At 41.2% G+C, this 19,080-nt stretch overlaps 1 protein-coding gene across 1 annotated transcript; it reads right to left on the reverse strand.

Annotated features, from left to right (window-relative positions):
• Positions 1 to 7,566: 7,566 nt before the first annotated feature.
• On the reverse strand, positions 7,567 to 11,907 carry LOC311205182 (uncharacterized protein; the record flags this gene model as incomplete). Its single annotated transcript, XM_084279495.1, has 5 exons — positions 11,850 to 11,907; positions 10,630 to 10,707; positions 9,877 to 10,029; positions 8,243 to 8,307; positions 7,567 to 7,635 (listed from the first exon to the last, which is right to left on the reverse strand). The coding sequence occupies exons 1-5, from the start codon at positions 11,881 to 11,883 to the stop codon at positions 7,567 to 7,569; spliced, it is 399 nt and encodes a 132-aa protein (XP_084135621.1). The 5' UTR covers positions 11,884 to 11,907.
• Positions 11,908 to 19,080: the final 7,173 nt, after the last annotated feature.

Consider the following 19,080-nt stretch of genomic DNA (forward strand, 5'->3'; position numbering starts at 1 on the left):
CCAAAAAACACCAAAAGTCATCTAGAAGGATTACTGGAGGTGCCTTAAAAGACATCTCTTTTGACACCTCTGTTTATGAGTAGAAGAGCTTTTGTTTCTTGATGCTTACACACAATTTGGGTAGCATTTTCTCTCCATTTTTTTCTTTTTTTTAAAATTTTTCTTTCTCCTCTGATTGAAGTAACCTTTCCACAGCATGTATACGCTATAAGTCAACAATCCTTCCTCTGCTGCAGGAGCTCAGCTCATTGCTTAAGGGAAGAATAAAAAAGAAACACACACTGGATGAAAAAGAAACAAGACTGTGGGTCTGAGAGAGGCTTGCCCTTGGCATTTCCTCTTGCCCTGCTCCCACAGGCAAGCAAGACTATAGGGACCCTCTGTCAGTCTTATGGAAATACATTTCATCTGAAGTAAATGTTACCCTAGTCCACAGATGCCATAAAGAAAAATGTTGGTCTTCTAAACTTTAAAGGAGTGATCTCAATTGTGGAAAGGGCAGTGGCAAGTTTGGAGAGGCTTTGCTTGACCTCTCTTGATCTGGACTTTGCTGATAAATGCACACAAAGTGGCCCAACAAAGAATCCAATTATAAAGCGATTAAGAATGCTGAACCCAACAGCCCCCTGGACTGGCCAAATGTGTGTGCCTTGTCAGTATGAAACAGGGGGGCTCCTGCTCATGCCGTGCTGTGGGTGAATGTAAAACAAGATTTTGGGGACTTCGGCTTCCACTTCAGCAAACAAGATGCTTCTGGCAAGAGTTGTGGCCATCGTACGTTTAGTCCATCACTCAAAGGAATCAGTCTCAGGATGAGGTTTAAACACTTCAACAAATTATAGCACCAACATGTTGGGTTTTTACCATCACTCACCAGTTTTTATAGAGTGTTTTATGGTAATGGCAAATCAGAATTGAATGCACAGTGCTCTTTCTCCAGCATGTCAGACTCCAACTATTTGAGCTAAAGGAAAACCTGTGTAAACTATAAGATCGCTACCGGATCCACAGATTCCCACATCTTAGTCAGCAACACAGCTCCAAAATCCTGTAAAAGGTTACAAGAGATCTCTAAAGCTCAATGTCAGAGCAGCTGGGACTCCAGTTATGTACTAAGTACCCCAACCTCTCTTTGTGTGTTAATCCTGCCACTGCCCAGGGGCATGTGGGCTGACAGAAGCTTTGCCACGAAGGCTCAACTAGAGTTGAGTCTTGCATTTGGGGTATGAAAGAAACTGGCTTAAGCTGAACCTGGGAAAGCATGTTCTGTAAGTCCTCAGTTAGGCAACAATAGATGCAGTAAGCAAGAGATAGACCCCCCCTCACTTCCATTGCACAGGAACAGACAAGGTAGCTCTGCTTGTCAGGGATACTTACAGAAGCAATAGAGGATTGCTGGCTTCCAAGGAGGAGTTTAATGCTCTATCATCATCAGTATCCTGGGGCAGGAGTGCAGCAGGAGCTGTCAGCAAGATCTCTCCAGGGGTGGAAGGATCAGTGCATGAAAACAAATGGTAGAGCTCAAGAGTGCCAGATTTCATTTGGAAAGCAATTTTATCATGTGGTTTCCAAGGTGTTATTACTATTCCAGCTACAGGAAAAAATATTCTAAATTGAAAGCATCCTTTTAATCCCATATCTTAATTGGTTGAGAGTAGTATCTGCCAGTACAGAGAGGAGCAACAGACTTCTGGAGTAATAATGAAATTACCTGCCCCTACTGCACTTTTCATCAGTAGATCTCAAAACACTTTAGTAGAGGAAATCAACTTCACTATTTCTGTTTTATAGAAATAGTTTCTGCAGTTGATATTACACCCTCTTTTTATGCCTTCATACACTGGGAAAGGATATTTTAATGGAACTGACTGTCTTTTGTAATGGGTAAATCACCAGTATTTAATTAAGCTAGCAATGGGATGATGCTCATCAGCAGTTTTAAAATATCCCTGACTCCACACCTTTGGGAATATCACTTTTACAGCCAAATAAGAAAATACTCAAAACATAAGATTTGCATGGGAGTTTTATTCTCTCTTTTATTTCTGTAACTACCAATAAAATCTTTCCTCTTGGACAAAGAAGAATAAGTACCTTCGATGCAGAATGTGCAAAAGTTCAGTGAAGTGGCAGAATTATCTAATGGCTAATTTAGGGATGCACATAACCAGAGCAAAGAGGCGACAGTTCTTTATGCCAGCTGAAGTTGCATTTCCTGAATTCCTCTTCAGAAGAGCAGTGTGTGTCTTTGATCACAGAACTTAATTTCTCTGAATCTCTGGATCTGCTGGGACAATGATCTGTTCAAAGTCTGGCATTTTCAAGCACGGAAGAAAAGCACCTTGTTGCTGGTATTCCAAGAATTACCCGCATTTAAGAACATAGGCTCAATATTGTATGTGTGCTGGTATGTATGTGCATTCAGAGAATTTACTGATCCTGAGGTGCAATTTCTTGGTTTTCAGAGAGTACATTTACATAGTATCTGGCATCCTGCATAAATATCTCTCTTCTTGTAGGATGGCAGCAGCTTTTTCTTTCAGTCCATGTTGTTCAACATTGAAAAAAACAACCAACCAAACCCAAAATACCTACAGCGATCATCTCTGCTTTATTGTGAAACATACTCCTTTGATATTTCTAACATGTAAATCTCATAATTAAGAACCCCCCTGACATATACTTTTATGTGAACTGTAGGTAAAAGCGTACTGAAGGTGTTCCCACAAGTAGACACAGCCTCATCCACCGTTCTGCTCAGCAGGCTCTCTATACACAGCATGCAATCTTGTGTTCTTTCCCTAATCCCCAGGGTTAATTCATTAAAGCAGGAAAAAAAAAAACCAAGAAGACTTTTCTGCCTTAATTCATATTGTTATTAAATAAAGCATTTTAAAAAAATAAAAATCTAGTTTTCACCTCTTTTGAATGCACTATTTTTCCCACTTAGGGAGACCTGCTGTGACAGTACACTTTGCTCCACTGGAGTGGCAGGATTTTATACGGGCACATCCGTGATTGCTTTGGACTCTACCTCTCTAATGCCCATGGCAGTACAGAACTCAGCCCAGAAAAAATATCCAAGCATGTGGTATCTCACATCAGGTTTACTGTCTGCTGTAAACTTAGTGCTGCTATTGCTACGCTGATAGAAGTTGCAAAGGTTCTACATAACCTGCAGTTAGAGCTATGGCAATGGTTTTGCAAACCCTCTTTTCTCCTCAAAACTTGTATTCACCCAGATATTTAGTTTTCCTTGATTGGGTTTTTATTTAATTATTTTCATCCCTGTTAATACTGGGGCAGAAAGAAGAGCACAACTGCACTACAAACCCATATGATTTATATTCTAGAAGAACGTATTCTGCATGCTCTGTAATTGTGTAATTGCTGGTGCCACTGCATCTTGGTGATTTCCTACGCTATTCTATTATTCATCAGCGAGGCTGCTGGGGTAGAAGCTCCAGAAGAGAGTGGCACAAAGTAGTAATCAGGGAGGACAGGCCAAGGAGGGCTGCTTATTCCTCTACCACATCTCCTACACTAATGCCAGGAAACTAATTCCTTTGGTATAGACAACAAACTCCCAAATCCCAAGAGAGCCCCACAGAAGCTGTTCCACGGCACTCTCTGTGCCTGCCAGCCCACAGAAATGTGTGATGAGACATGGGATCACGAGTCCAGGGTGAGAAACCCACAGGGATGCATCATTCCTTACCACCACCCACAGCATGCCTGCAGATGTGGGACCTGAGAACAGGGTGCTACCGTGGAGAATGTCAGGATGCAGAGCGTGGTAGGCTGCCGTATGTTGGCAAGCGCGAGATTACCTAACCCATGGTTAGCATGCAGTGTAGGCAGGTTTTATTAGCGAAGTTCAGACCATGATGTGCTAATTAAAGAAGAGGTTGTCCTAGTTGCTAAGGAAATGAATGCTTTCTGTACTGCTGCTTTTACCCCCAACAAAGCATGTTCTCAGCTGTCCTTCCAGTTGCGTTTGCCAGAAAGAGGGGTCAGGGCTTGATGTTGTTGCTTCTGTGATTACAGTGCTCCTGTGAGCTGTTTTTCAGGTTGGGAGTCATAGGTGAAAAGGGATACCAGGGAAAAGTGGTTTAAAACACTCCTTTATTTGGTACCTGTCTAATGACAAGCTCCTCTTAAAACTAGTGGTTTCAGGGTATATTGTTTTGTTTTTTTAAGATCAGTTCTGCTTCTTTTGGGAAAGATGCAGTCCAGACTGCAAGATTTGTATGCTTCAAAATTGGTCTAACTGTCAGCTCTTCTGTAAGGCAGAGGTTGACTGAGTGCTGGAGCCAGTCCGATGTAATGGTTTGAATTTTTTATCAGTGAAGAAGCTGGCTACCACCAGACAGGCATCTTGCTTAGCTTAGTCTCATGAGAAAGCATTCTCTGATTCATTATTCCTCTACCGTAACACATACTGGGCATAGGCAGCTGCTAGAGACATAAGGATGCATCAACATCAACAGGACTGAACACGGTAGATTGTGAAGTTAATGTGTAAGTGAAAAACTGTCTTCATGGTGTGGTCCATTGCTGGCTGCTAGTCCCACAGCAACCCTGTCATCCATCATTCCCAGTGTGAGATTTACGTCAGTCCCAGCTTGAAACTTAAGTGATTGTGCACAGCATCTTCAAAGCTTTGGTTTTTTTTCCTTTCCCCTCCACATCCTTCATGAAAACCCTGTCACCACCACTACAAACCTTTCTCCTCTGGCATTCTCTGGGGCAATGGTTGCCTGGCTGTAATTTTATGAGATCCCAGAGCCATGATCTTCCTACATCATGCAGATGGGCAACAATAATAAAATTCTCATTAAAAGAGAATTTTGGGAGACAATAGAGCTCTACATTAACCACCAGTTTCCAGTATGCTGGACCACTGCTTTGTTTTTTCTTCTTATGCTTTTATTTCCTAAGTAATATTCCTCTAGCTGCCTATTACACTGGAACACATTCCCTTTACTTCATACACTCCCCAACTACCTCAATGCAGGTGTTATAGCATCTGGCATCACCCCTCCCTACCAGCTGGTTCATTGCTGCATTCCCCAAGGAGTAAGTTGCCATTTTCCAAAGACCCTTGAAGTCACAGAGTTCCGCTTCTAAATTTCTCTCTCTGAGGGCTCTAACCCCAATTTGACATTTATTTCCCTGTCGCTTAAATACGCTCCCTCTGCAATTTTATCTGGTCTAATTTTGCATTGTGAACTCTGCAATATCCTTTTGCTAATTCAAATGTTTCATCTGCATTGCAATCTGCAGAAAGGGGCTGTGAAACTATCATACCACAAAAATCCTTAGCTGAACTGCAAATTTGGCTTGACAAGTAAGTGGGAACCTCTTGCTGCTCCAAACTCATAGCAGACTGGAATCTGTCAGAATCTCCTGCTGCCTGATGGAGGCAGATGTGGACTGTCAGAAAATTTGGGAGAAAGTTCCGAGAGAAGGAAAGCCAGCAACAGCTGAGCCAAAGTTCTTGCCCTGAGTTACTCTGCCTTGATGTTTTGTTGGTGGTGTGATTTGGTTTATTTTAGAACAATCTTTCTGATAATAAAGATGGAAGCAGAAAATATGAGATCTTGGTGCCATGATGAAGGCAGCCTTTCATGTGTGTTTTGGTGAAGGCTTCATCAATTTACAGGGAGGGAAAAAAGTAGCTGCAAACATTCAGTGTATGTTGTGTCAAGAATGGGAAGTGTGCATGTAGGAGAAACATTTGGCATAATTAATACTACTAGCCTCAGTGGTCAATGTTCATCAGAAGTTCATCCTGTCTGACACAATCTTGGTCTGTGATGAAGACTAATCCTTCAATCCTTGCCAAATTAAAAGGAAACCAAGAGAAACAGACATTTCTGAAGACCTTTGCTGCATATAAAATGTACCAACCATTTTAAAATCTCTTGGAACAATCTGCTCAGATAAGATGTTGATGTATTTATTGGATATTCTGACATTTAATTGAATAATTTACTTTCAGCATGATCCACATTGGATAGTAAGAGGGGGAAGAAGCCCTTGAAAGATGCAATGAACTCAAAAAACAAGGAATCATTGTCTACACTTGTTATAAATTAAATACATCAATTCTTGCTTAAATCCTAAGTTCATCTGTACTCAGAATAGATTTTCATAAACCGCCCTCTCCTTTTTGTAAGAGATCAGATCAGGGACAGTCTCAGGCCTTTTATCTTGGCTTTTGCTTCGGTATGTAATGTTTGGAGACTGACTGACTACACCTCTTCAGTGCACAAGCTCAGAGTGGGCAAGAGCTGTTTTGTCATTTCCATTTAACGTCTACAGAATTATCATTATTTTACTCATTAATGTTCCACTGCCTGTCATCACACTCATTGGTCTCTCTATTCAAGTTGGTTACTGATGGGACAGTTGGCTCAATAGTTAATTACTTGTCAAATTAATCCCTACTTCCACTTGCAAGACACATCTTTAGCAATACAGAAAGTGTACTGCATTTCCAAGGAGAAGGTTACAAAATTAACTAAAAGAATTTTGAACGTTCCACAAATTGGATGAGATTTATTGAGCTAGCCATTCAGAGCACTGGGAAATCTGTGGGCTTCAATTTGGAAGATGTTTTTAGTCTTCTCTGCTTCATCCCTATGTGATCTGCTCCTAGGCTTCATTTTACTTCCTTCCTTCATTTCTCTGAAACACCCAAGTCTTTTTTTCCTTTACCTTTTATTATTATTTATTATTGCATAGGTCTCTGGCTCTACTGTCTACCTCCGCCTTTTCTTTCACTGTAAAGCAATCTCTTCTCCCTGACATATCCTTCCAGCCTGCCTTCCCACCCACCTCCCCCCCCCCCCCTTTTTTTTTTCCCCTCACATGTTCTTAATGCTTATCTTTATTTACTTGCTTTTGGGATTTCCATTCAAAATCCATCCTCTTGCTCAGACACTCCCAACCTCCTCTCGGAGGACAGGCATCTGTCAGTGTTCCTATTCCACCACCAATCTGTTCCTGCTTATGGCTGGAGCATTGGCTTCTTGTAGAGGAAGAAGGAACAGTAACTCCTGTACTGCTGGCAGCCATCCTCCTTTCCCTCCCATGTGCTCCTCCTCATCCAGCAATACCCATCACTTATGGACAATCCGTGAAAAGGTCATCAGACTGGCAATTTTATGTTTTGCAGCATGTCATTACAACCAGCATCTTAGGCATTGAGCTCTGAGTGAGGTATCAAAGACACCAAATGTGTATTAAGATTATGCAATGTTATAATCAGATTGTGTCTTTTTCCTAAAGGAAAAGATCCTCCTATAGGCATTCCCTATGCTTTTTATAGCATAGCAGTGTAAAAAGCGGTTGCTAATTTTCAGTGCCTACAACAGTATGAGTATTTAAATGTACATATTCCCAGATGAGAATCAGCATTAACAGTGAGTTAAAGCTTTTAGACTGCAACTCACACCAAAACAAGCCATAAAGGGGACAAAAAGTATCAAGAAATAAGCCACTAAGATCTTCAGTGCCTCATTTGTGCTCCACACAATTGTTCTTTATTCTGGCTATCTTTTACTCCCTCCCACTGCCCAGATGCTTCCACTTGCATCCATGAATTACTGCTTTAACAATCAAAGGAATCTGGAAACATAAAGTGAACAGATCACAAGTTTAGAAAGAAGTTCACATTGCTACAACAGTTCAGAAATCAGGTTGATTTTCTTTTTTCCCCTCTGAAAAGAACATGTGTCAAACTGAGAAACCAGGTGTGTAGCACGTACAAATTACTACTTTTTTTCCAAAGCGATGCTTTCGTAAGACCAGAGTAGATTCCTCCTAACAAGTTCTTTACTACTGCATCTTTTGGTTCTCACAAACAATTACTTATGTCATAGTCATTCCAGATTGTTTAGGTTTTTTTTTTCAAATAAAGGGACTTGTAAGCATAGAGGAACAGAGCCAATTCCTGCCAAAATCAGCGGAGAGATTCAGTGCCTGATAAGACAAACTTCAAGTGCACTTTTAGTGGAGACCCTGCAATTCTAGGAGGGGATTCTGCATCACTCATTCACCAAGCTTCACAGTTCAGAACAGTGAGACCATTATTTTGTGTGAATGTGGGATAAGGTTTTAAAGAATTTATAGATCTGTCTATTCCGGGGGCAAGGGGGAGGTTGTTTTGAGTATTGCTTTTGGAAGGGTGGTGAGTTTAGTTATAGGAAATATGAATAGCACTGTGTGAACTTACTTCTCTCTCATCCACAACTGCTAAGAGTAGCATTTCTTGATAGAGAAAAATGTAGGAAGTTTTTCCTAGAATAAAAATAAAGCTTTTAAGTGCACAAATCTATGCAGTGATCCTACCTAGTAATCCCTAATGATGCTAAATGGTTCATGCACGTTTGATTTCCACCCATCTTCTGTTCCTCTATTGCCCCAGATTGAGTCACTTTCCATGGTTCCAAGCTATCTTGACAAAACCTACCAAAAAGCTGAACAGAACAATTTTTATAATTAAATCAGAGGGGGTTTGTGATGTACATGTAAGCCTCAGTCCTGCAGAGCAGAGTCAGCTCAACACTTCTCACAACATACGCAAAATGCAGTGTTTCTGCCTCAAAGCAGAGGGAGTAAAGATGGGGCTGCTATTGCTATGGGAAAGGAATTGGATGGAGACAGTGTAGACCATGTGGAGAGTGTCCACCTGCAGCAGCTCTGAGATGGTGGGGTAGCATGTTGTTGGACACAACCCAGCAGTGGAATCACACCAGACATCCTGCCTGTTCTCTGGGTGGTGATACCTGCAGTCACAGCAGCCAACCTCGTTTTCCACGGCCCTGGCACAGATGAAGCAGACTGCAGGACCACAGCTTACCTGATTGTCATGGTTTAGCCAAGTAAATATAAAGAGCCTGAGATAATTTGCAGTGACTGCTAAAATTCACTTGTAATTTCCTCTCTGAGTCCTGTTCATTTAGACTCATGTTACACAGCGTGTTCAGAATCCCATCTAATTTCTGTTTCTTTGGGGCATAGTTTGAACATGTGTGCTAATTAGAAGCCATGTAATTTTTCTCATTTACAGCCTTATCCAGTCAAAAAGACATTTGTGCCCACATTTCCACCAGTTACATTCCAGTAGGAGTAATTTGTGTTCATTTCACATCAACTTGTAGGCACAATGCAACTCTTTGATTCCTTCCTCGTTGCTCGCTGTCCCCTCCAAGTCCACCCTGTAGCACGGTCTATGGTGTCTGGTTTGCTTTGTCACTGCTGTCCCCCAGGTTTAAATAGCCAAGGTACCACTGATGTGATTCATCAGAAACTAATGACTAGGTCCCAGGGAAGCAATAGGTTTGAGCAGTACTGGAGGCAGAGATGGCAACAGCCACAGCTGCTACAGGAAGAGGCTAAGGAAGAAAGGGTTCATATGTACCCATATGAACAATGGTTAGCTCTAGTACCCAGTTTAGCCTTGTCAGGCTGAAAATGTTGTGCTAGGTCCCTGGACAATTCCTGTGATTGCCCCAAATAGTGCTGAGAGTCATTTGGGATTTTGACACTTAAGTTGGCAGTCTGGTGTTGAAGAATGGATTCAGAACTATGGTAGGGTTTCAGCGCTGTTTGCCAACACCTGCCAGCTGAAAATTGGGCACTCAGTACCCAGGAGTCAGATGAAATTTTGAAAGCTGAAGATGGAAATTTCTCTTTTCTCTTTCCTGCTCAGAGAGGAGTAGGTCCTGGTGGGGACAGGATATTTTTAGTGTTGTATTTCTTAGTAATTTCTATTACCTATGTGTCCTCCTGCATTTACTCTTCCCACTTTATCCAATTTTAGAAATTAAGTCTGTATCTGTCTGTCCCTGGTGAAATGACACACACCTAATGGAAGCATGCACATTGCTTTCAGACTCCTAGAGTTAGCAGCCTGCAAAGGAAGTTGTTGACACATCCTTTCGAGATAAACATCTTCAGTCTCCACAGAAAGGCAGATGCCCCAGAGTCTGAAAACATTCTCTTCTGAGTTGGAAATTTCTGTTTACAAAAGTAAGGGAAGAAGAAGATATTAAAAAAAGGAATGACATTAAAATTGGCAAGTACAGAGTTGTGGAGCTACCAACCTTGTGTGATCCTGTCATCCAAGGGATGTTGATCAGTCCAATATATGCTAAGGTTCTAGGGCAGAGTGTGTCACTAGGCTTGGTGCTGAACTGCACAACTACCCTGTGGACAGGCTGGAGACTGGGTCTACTGAATTTTTTTTCAAAGGTTGCCTCCAAATCCGGATGTTAAGCATCAATTACATCAGAAATGTACACTATGCTGAAACTCCATTGCACTGCATATCTGAGGCAAATTTCTTAAGTCTCAAGTTCTCTGGCCAACCCCAAAATTTTGTGACAATTAGCTTCAATCATGGCCTTCTTCTGAGGCTATTCTGTGCAGCAGAGAAAATCAAAAATTAGTGTTTTCCCAAAGGCTACCTCCTTTCCTAGCAGAAGGAAAATAGGTCTAGAAAATTGATTGGAACATAATATTAATTCAGCTGATGTAACTCCTCTTTCAAATCAGCCTTCTAATGTCTTGAGACAGTATGCTCTGCTTGCACCTCTGCTGGATTTGGCATCTTCTCACCTGAAGTTAGTTCTCTGGACGTTCTGTTACAAGTTGCTGCAGGAAGGGTAGGCACAATCTTCTTTATTCTGACTAGATCTGATCAACAGTAGTGAGAGAGATTATCAAAAGAATCATTGTGTGCACCTAATTACTGGTATATAAAACAATTGATATACTGATGTAATGGGGCAGATGGATGGAAATCAAGTAATGACAAGCAATGACAGCTGTATCTTATAGCACCCAATTTGTCATGCAGGTATCACTTAAATGAAAGCCTTTATTGTGCAATGCTGGTGGATAGGATTGCCTTCCTGTCTGCGCCTTATTACACTGATGCTGACAAAATATTCTTCAAAAACTGTAATTCATTAATGCCCTGGTTTCTTTAAAAATACTCAGAAGGGAGAATACCTGTTGTATTATTCCAGGGAGCAACCCCCAAATCTCATAGCAGAATTCTAACTGCAGCCCAAATCAAATACAAATGCTTTGGGGTATCATAACATTCTGAGACCTTTCATGTCATAAAAGACATCTGATTCTTATTTGTGCCTATTAGTTGTTTTTCCTAGAAGTATTATCACTAAAAAAAAAAAAAAGGAAAAAAGCTTCCTGTTCATGTAGGCACTTGTGAGTAATGCAGTAACTACAAGCTTGAAGAAACAAAAACTTACATTAAGACTCTACCTTCTCCATTCTTTTTTGTAATATCCAGCTTTACATACAAAATCTATATTAATAGAACATTGCTGTTTTTTCCTTGTTTTTTTTGTACTTCTAGGAAAAACAACTAATAGGCACAAATAAGAATCAGATGTCTTTTATGACATGAAAGGTCTCAGCTTAAGCTCTTTTTCACCTTGATCTGGAGAAGGTAAGGAAATGCAATGCCTCCTACTTATGATCAATTGTATAGGCTGCATCCATTTTGTGTTTGATTATGCTGAATGGAAGAAGACAGAAAAAAGTTTCAAGAAGCCATTGGCATCAAGTCTGGTACTGGAAAAATCACACAAGTTATTCTCTCTCATTAGAATTGTTGTAATAATCAAGCTGGCATAGAAACAACAAGGCATCACACTTGGAAATAGTGTCAACATGGGCAAAGGGCACCATGCCAGTACAATTTCTGGTTCCAGCACTGAGATCCTGTATGTTGGTTGGAGAAGTATTTTTTAAAATTATTTTCCTTCTCTGAAGATGGAATTCTTCTTTTAACTGACTTAAACACATACCGATTTCATCAGAAACTTTCCTTGGTTTGGTCATTTCTCTTAGGTGCTGCAGGAACTGTGAATTCTGATGCCATCCATCGTAGTAGAAGCTTATTCCTTTCATCAGTATGGAATCTGATACAGGTTGCAGTTTTAGAGTAAGTAGTAATGCCAGCACCAGTGGGGCTGCCAAGCTCAGAAATGCAAATACACACAGAGTCTAAAGTATCTATTGAATTATTTGGACATTTTTGTACCTGTTGCTGGTTTCCTTCAATGTCACCTTCAGACTTTGAAGGAGTGTCCTTTTTCTGGGTCCGGCTTTGTCTACTTGGCCTCTAGTATGTCTGACAGTTTTAGTTTCACCTAAGAATCAATGGAAAAATACCTACCATGTCAAGATACAGTCTGAATCACAGAATATTGAAGTGTTAAAGTACTTCTCTGAAAAAGAGGTGTTTAATGTTGACAGGTTCATTGGCACTGGTATTGGTCTTGCCTTGTTGCTTGACCTTCACATCAAATTCTCTGTAACTGCTGTTGAGACTGAGGAGGATTATCCTTTTGTTACTGACAGTTTCACTGCTGAGATGGAGTGACCTTTCCTATTCTTTTGCCAACGTAGCAAGTCCAGATCATAGCTCACAACTTCTCAAATGCCAGCAAGAATAGAGAAACTTTCTGTAGTGACAACAGCCTTGGCCAGAGAGCTGGATGCAGCTCACAGTCGCATCTCAGCTCTGGCAAAGATACATTTTCACTTCTTCACCGTACATTTCTGAGATGCACAACCACTTGTGGTTGCCAAATGAGTTCACATTTGTATGCTTGGCTGTTTGGACTATGCTCCCTGTTTATAGTCAGAAGCATGTACATGTATTTCCATTGTGCTTTTGTCTGACAAGGACATGAAAGTGGGCTTTCTTCTGTCAATTTTGTTAAACTGCCAGAAAAGATTCTTACTGTTATGATGGCTAAAAAGCAAATAAGCCTGAATCATTAGACGGGGTCTGGGTTTTATCTTACTCTTCCTTCATTGGAGAGCAACAGCTATGATGCAATTCTGCTTTCTAGACAAATCTTCTAGAAAATATTTAAAATAATAGCCTTCATTAGGAAAAAATACAGAAGTTCATGGACCTGACTGATAATTATGGCAATTTATTTTTGGACAAAACTGTGCTTATTTGACTCATTAGCTAGTGATTCTTAAGTAAGTTTGGGGTGATTTCCTTTCCCACAGTGCCTATTTTTAATCCAGGCATTTTAAAAATAGACATTCTAAAGGCCTGACCATTAATATAAAACATAGTATTTTAACAAGTCGCAATATCATGCATTAAGTTGAAATAGGATCTTTGCTTTTATCACTCATTTGTTTTAGTTTTTGTTTACATTTTATATTTACACTTACTCTTTAGTCCTGTATAGGTATTTTTGGTCACACTTTAATATAAAGCCAGCGTAAATGTGACAAAGGCCAGATATGTTACTGCTGACCTCATGGAACTTGATGGACATCTTACCATTGGTTACTTAATCATTATTAGGCTTACTGTTGCTGGTTGTCTGAAGAGACTATTTGACTGTGGGAACAACTCATTTGTCACGGGTATTCTCTGAGTTCATATAACTGGCACTTATTCCTACCTTCTGGCAGAAACAGCCTGTCAATGATTGAATGAGCCTTCCCGCTCTTTTAAAGAAGACACAATTCTTCAACTACTGTAAGGCCAGTTTTCCTTCTAATTAGCATCCTGGCTCTGGGGAGGCCTGCACTGGTAACACTTTCAGAAGTTAATGAAGCTATTCTGAAAACAATTAAACCTTCCTTGTATAAGACAGGTGCTTCTAATGGAAACAAAAGGCCTTGTCTTTATCAGGAAGAGTATCTTCTATTTTACCAAAGAAGTGAAAGTTGTTCTTAGAAGAATTAAAATCTAAATGTGTAAGGCTAAGAGTGGCTTTAATACTTCCAGGAAGGATTGCAGATATTCATTATGCAAGTCTACCATTCAGTTAAAGCTTTGTACAACCTTCTTTAGCATTCATACTGCAGGGCAATAAATGGAAAAGTGTAACAAAAGAAAGAGAGCAACAAGAGAGACACACTGTATCCACTGTTTCCTGGGGAGTGAGGTGAAACAGTCAAACAGAAACATTTACTAAAGGAGAATGTCATAAATTTGTGTTTGTATGTATATATGTGTGTATATGTATTTTCCCAGAACACAGACTGGGGAACAAAGGACTGCTTAGATTGAACACCACTGACTTCAACATACCTTGCTTTAGTCTTAAAAGCACACGGGTCCATTTCATCTTCATAAACAATGAAATTTAAAACGATTTTAGTTATTTGTCCAATGCTGCTTTCCTTTCCCAAAAGATTCTGTAAAGGCAATGGTACATGTTAATCCAGAATAGTTACTCTACTGTACATTATCCAGATGCAATCGGCATGGGTGTGAAGATTCCTTCATAAAAAAAACCCCAACAAACCAAACAAAAAAATACCCCTCACACTTCAAACACAGCACTTGTTACTTTTTTTTTTTTTAGGATGTAGTTATGCATTACTAAGAGCTCAGGAAACATTGGCATTGACTTTATGGAGTATGAACTAAAGGTTTTATTCTGAGTTATGTAAATCGTATTAGCAAAATAGTAATCAACTATTTCTGTAAGTAGAAATACAGGCTTGACTCTGGTAGGTCCAAGAAGCACTATCAACCTGAAATCAGATTAACTTCATAAAATTGAAGGTACACTTTATTTATTCTGCATATCTACACTAGATTTTTATGGTTTCAAAAGCACTATTCCTTAAAAAAGACCAACTAACCAACAAACAAAAAGCCCCAACCATTCTTTAAATGACCAAGTCACAAAAAAGGGAAAGGAGCAATTGCCAGGAATGAAAAAAATTCCACAGAAAGTTCTGTCAGAGATATAAAGAAAACAAATAGGAAAATACCCCTTTCCTTCAAGTTGTCTTTGATGTAGGCCATAACACTGTTTAGGACTCTATTATGGATGTTTACCTTTTTGCATCTAGAAGTATAAGTGAATTCTGGGAGAAACCGATATGAAAAACAACAGAAGTTAACACAGAACAATCAGTTCATTGTCTGAAATCTATTTTGGCATAAAAGATAAACAATTTCTGTTTTAATAACTATATTCCCTTTGCATTTGGAAAGTTTTATATTTTCATGGTGTTTTCTAGTTATTTAAAGGCATTCAGTTCACCAGTCTTTATTTTTTTCCAGTTCCTATAACCCCAGGGAATCTGGATCTTGCTCTGACTTTCTTGGGTTTTGTTAATTTTTCTTTTTTCTGTTACATGTAAAAGAAAATCTCCATTAAATTTTAATTTAGTGCCCATTGTGGACAGCATATGCAACACAGCTTCCACTTTCATGCGAGAATTGGGAATTTATTTTTCCAAAGCAGATTAAATTTCACTTATTTCTTGTCTGAAAGCCCTTCCCTATGACAAATGCTGTTAAGCAGCCTGTTCTGCAGTAGTCCTGTGTTCAGGATTCAATGGCAGATGGCAGCAAGAATCTCAAGAGTTAGGACTTGCTTCAGACTTCTGGTGTTGCTCTTCATGCTCTGATACTATTAACAGTTGTGCAATTCAGGATCTAGAAGGTAAGAGCAACAATTTATAAACAAAGAGTCACAACCTTCTGCGTCAAAGTGGATCAGCTAACACAATCCATCCAGGCTGGCAAGTCAGATTTGAGTTTCTGTTCCCCATGTGAACATCCTGAATGGCTGATTTGTATGAAAAGTAGCTATTTCATCAATTCCACTCAAAGGCAGGTCATGGAGAACTTAGCCTTGTCCATGCATATCCCCTGTCCTGAGTGTGACACAGCAGCATCAGCCTCACTAGATATTTAAAATGCTGATGAACTACAGGAGTGTGTGTGGAAGAATGGGGACAGAACACCTTCCTAGTTTTCAGGAATATTTTAGCTTGTATTGCAGCTGGCACATAATGCACTATTAGAGTAATAAAGCACTTTTCACTCACCTCCTGAACAAAGCACCGTCTTTTTCCTCAAAAGACCTCATAGTGGATGAATTCAGCTAGAACAATGAAGCAGCTGTAAGAATGTGGAAAGGACTTCACTGGTGTTAGATGGGAGATGATATTCATGCACATTTATAAGTCTGAATACTTGTGGGCCTTACGCCTCCTTTTCATGTAAAATGGTTGCACTGGAAAAAAAATTTCTATTCATCAAACCCCAGATGATCTGTAAGTGTTCGAGGGCTTATGAACACTTACTCCTATTTTACTTACTGATGTTCTGGTGTAGTGAAAGTAATATAACCTGTTTAAAGTTGTCTATGCCTTTATCATCTTATTTCCTATAAGGAAAAAATGAGACCAAACACTTGTGTGATAAGTTTACATCAGCATAACTTAATCATATAACGCTGTCTCAAAATTTATATTTTCCTATCAAAATAAAAAAGAGAGAAAGGTCTGGTTTACATATTTTTTTAATAATAGGACTGCTAAAGCTTTACAATTTTCACCCTTATATCGCTGTTACTTTTTAAAACCATATACTTGGCATTACTAAAGGGTTTGGGTTTATTTTGTTTTGTGGTTTTTTTGGTCTTTTTTAAAAACTGTAAATAGACATCTCACTCCAGAACCCATGTAGCTTCTGGAGAAACCTTCCTTCTGGCTGAATGAAATCTGAAGTGCAAATATTTGCATCTAATTTCTTTTACCTGTCCTTGGCATAAGGATCCTTCTGCATTGCTTGTTTACTCTACGTCCAAAGCAATTGCCACTTCAGGATTTTCAAGGACAAAGATTGATGGAGTGATTTCATGACGAATATGAAAAGATTACTCGCTTATAAACACAATTTCTGAAAAACTATCTTCATAGGTCATCACACCTCCTGTGCCTGTTAGTTTCTGTAACCTAGTGGTAATCATTCTTGGCTAGAGCCTCTGACAAATGTGGCTCTGGGTTTGGGCAACTGTTGTCCATTTTGTGAGTAGGTCATGAACCAGACAGATGCACAGTAATTTTATGTAAGACATTTAGCTTCAGTATGAAGTCCTGTCATTTATCATGTATGGTGGTACATCAGATAATCCTCATAATCCATGCTGCTCTAAAAGTGTCAGAATTTTTGTGGGTGCTGGGAGTTCCCTGCTCTAATAGCAGATAAAAACATTAAGAACCTGTAGAAATTGTTCATTATGTTGTAGGACCAGATGCTGGCATTTTACTAGTTTCAAACACATAGCATGAGACTAAAGAAGTGGAACGGATGAGAATGTTAGTAATAGGCAGTAGAGAATCTGGTTTTATTAATAATGAAGCCATATACACAATCCTATTTCCTCCTCCACACATCCCCAGCAGTTCGTTCACTGTGACTTGTCACCAAAGCAGTTACAATCCTTCAACAGTGGGAGAAAACGTTACATGAAGGCTGATCCTTTAGCTTCTACTAAGAGAATGGACAGAACAAGTCACTTCAGTGTAGCTCATTTCTGATTTTGATTTGCTCATGAAACTAACCGGCACAATAGAGACAGATCTGTATGCTACCACAGCTTCTCCAGAAAATCATTCATTGAATATCAGAATTCAATTCTTTTTGCAGGTATGCAGAGGGCTGCTGGTGGTGGTTTGGGTTTTTTTTTTTCACAAATGCTTTTCTAGCTGTCATATGTCAATAATTGCAGTTAGTAACACTTACATGATATCACTGGCATGTTCAACTTCGTGATTTACTTTAGTTCATCTGACACTGCTCTTGATTAACACACCAAGAAGTGGGTGCTGCTGGCGGCAGAATACTAAGCCTGACAGACCAATGCCTTAACCAAGCCTGGCAAATACTGTCTCACCATGAATAGCCCACTCCAGAGTTCATAACATTTTGGTGGGGCATACTGCAAAAGGTAATTTCTGCCCACAATAAAGTAGCTTCTGAATAAGTTACAGCATTTAAGCAGATAAATTAGCATCTGTGGTATCCTTCATAGAATAACAATTTCTCTTAACTATTCCCTTATCATTCTGGAAGTAGAAACAGTGAGCACCGAATAGTATCCCTATTAATTCCTCCTTTGGACTATTTACATTGTTACTCAAAGCACGTGTATACTTCCCTTCCTTTTCCATTCTAAGATCAATGCCTTTTAGAAATCGGATTGTATGCGCATTTGCTCCCCTCCTCTAACTTCTGTTCTCCTTGCACTCCTTGAAATTTCAGGCGCCCTCTCTCCACGCCCTACTCCACTTTATCATACTGTCCTCTGAGTATGCTAATGAATTGCAAGAACCCGTTTTACACTGCTAATGAAGTGAAAGAAAGATGATGAATAAAAATAACAAAAACAGAGCGTCGATGGCTGCTCTATACCCAAGGAAAGGGAAGGGAAGGGAAAAGAAGGGAAGGGAAGCATTTATCACTCCATTCACAGCAGTTACCAGCATCCAGGGGAACAACCCAGGGACGCGCTCCGCCGCATTCAAGCGAAAGATACGGTCTTCATCTGTGACGGGCGGCTGTACAAAGTTGGCTCTCGCCGCCGAGCGGGCACGTTCGCAGGCTGGGCGCCTCCAGCGCCTCCCTGACGGGCACCCTGCCGCCAGTGCCTGAGGCGAGGGCCGGGCCGGGCCGCCACGGCCGGGAGCGGCCCTTGCTCCCCTCGCTTACCACAGCGCGCTCGGCGGCGCGCCGGCCGGGACGGCGCAGCAGGTGCGACGGTTGGGACGACCCTAGGAGGGCGATCGCCGGCGGCTGGGACTACCGCTAGGCAGGCGGACGCCGGCGGGAGTGGGGCTGGCGGAGGCGTCTTTCCCCTCGCTGCCTCTTCCCGCGGGACGGGCTCGCTGTCACAGCCGCGGCGGGACGCGGGCGGCGCCCCAGCACCCCTCCGCCGGGGTCCAGGTGTAGCGGACCGCGGCACCGGGCGGCGCGGGAGGGCCGCCGCGGCGGCGGCCGCTGCTGGTTGGGCGCTCGGCGCCTGTCGCTGGGCGGCGTGTCAGCGGGCTGGCTCCGCCTCGGCCCCGCGCCTCCGCCCGCCCATGCACAGACATGACACAGACACACAGTCACTGCAGCTGCCGCTGAGCCCGGGGCAGAGCGGCGGCGGGCACCCCGCTCCCGGCACCGGTGGAACGGCAGCGGCGCCCGCCTTCGCGCCCGCCTTCGCCTCGGCCCGCCGGGCGCAGCGCCGGCGGTGGGCAGCTGCG

The sequence above is a fragment of the Gallinula chloropus genome (assembly GCF_964237585.1).
Source record: "Gallinula chloropus genome assembly, chromosome: 1".
NCBI classification, from domain to species: Eukaryota; Metazoa; Chordata; class Aves; order Gruiformes; family Rallidae; genus Gallinula; species Gallinula chloropus.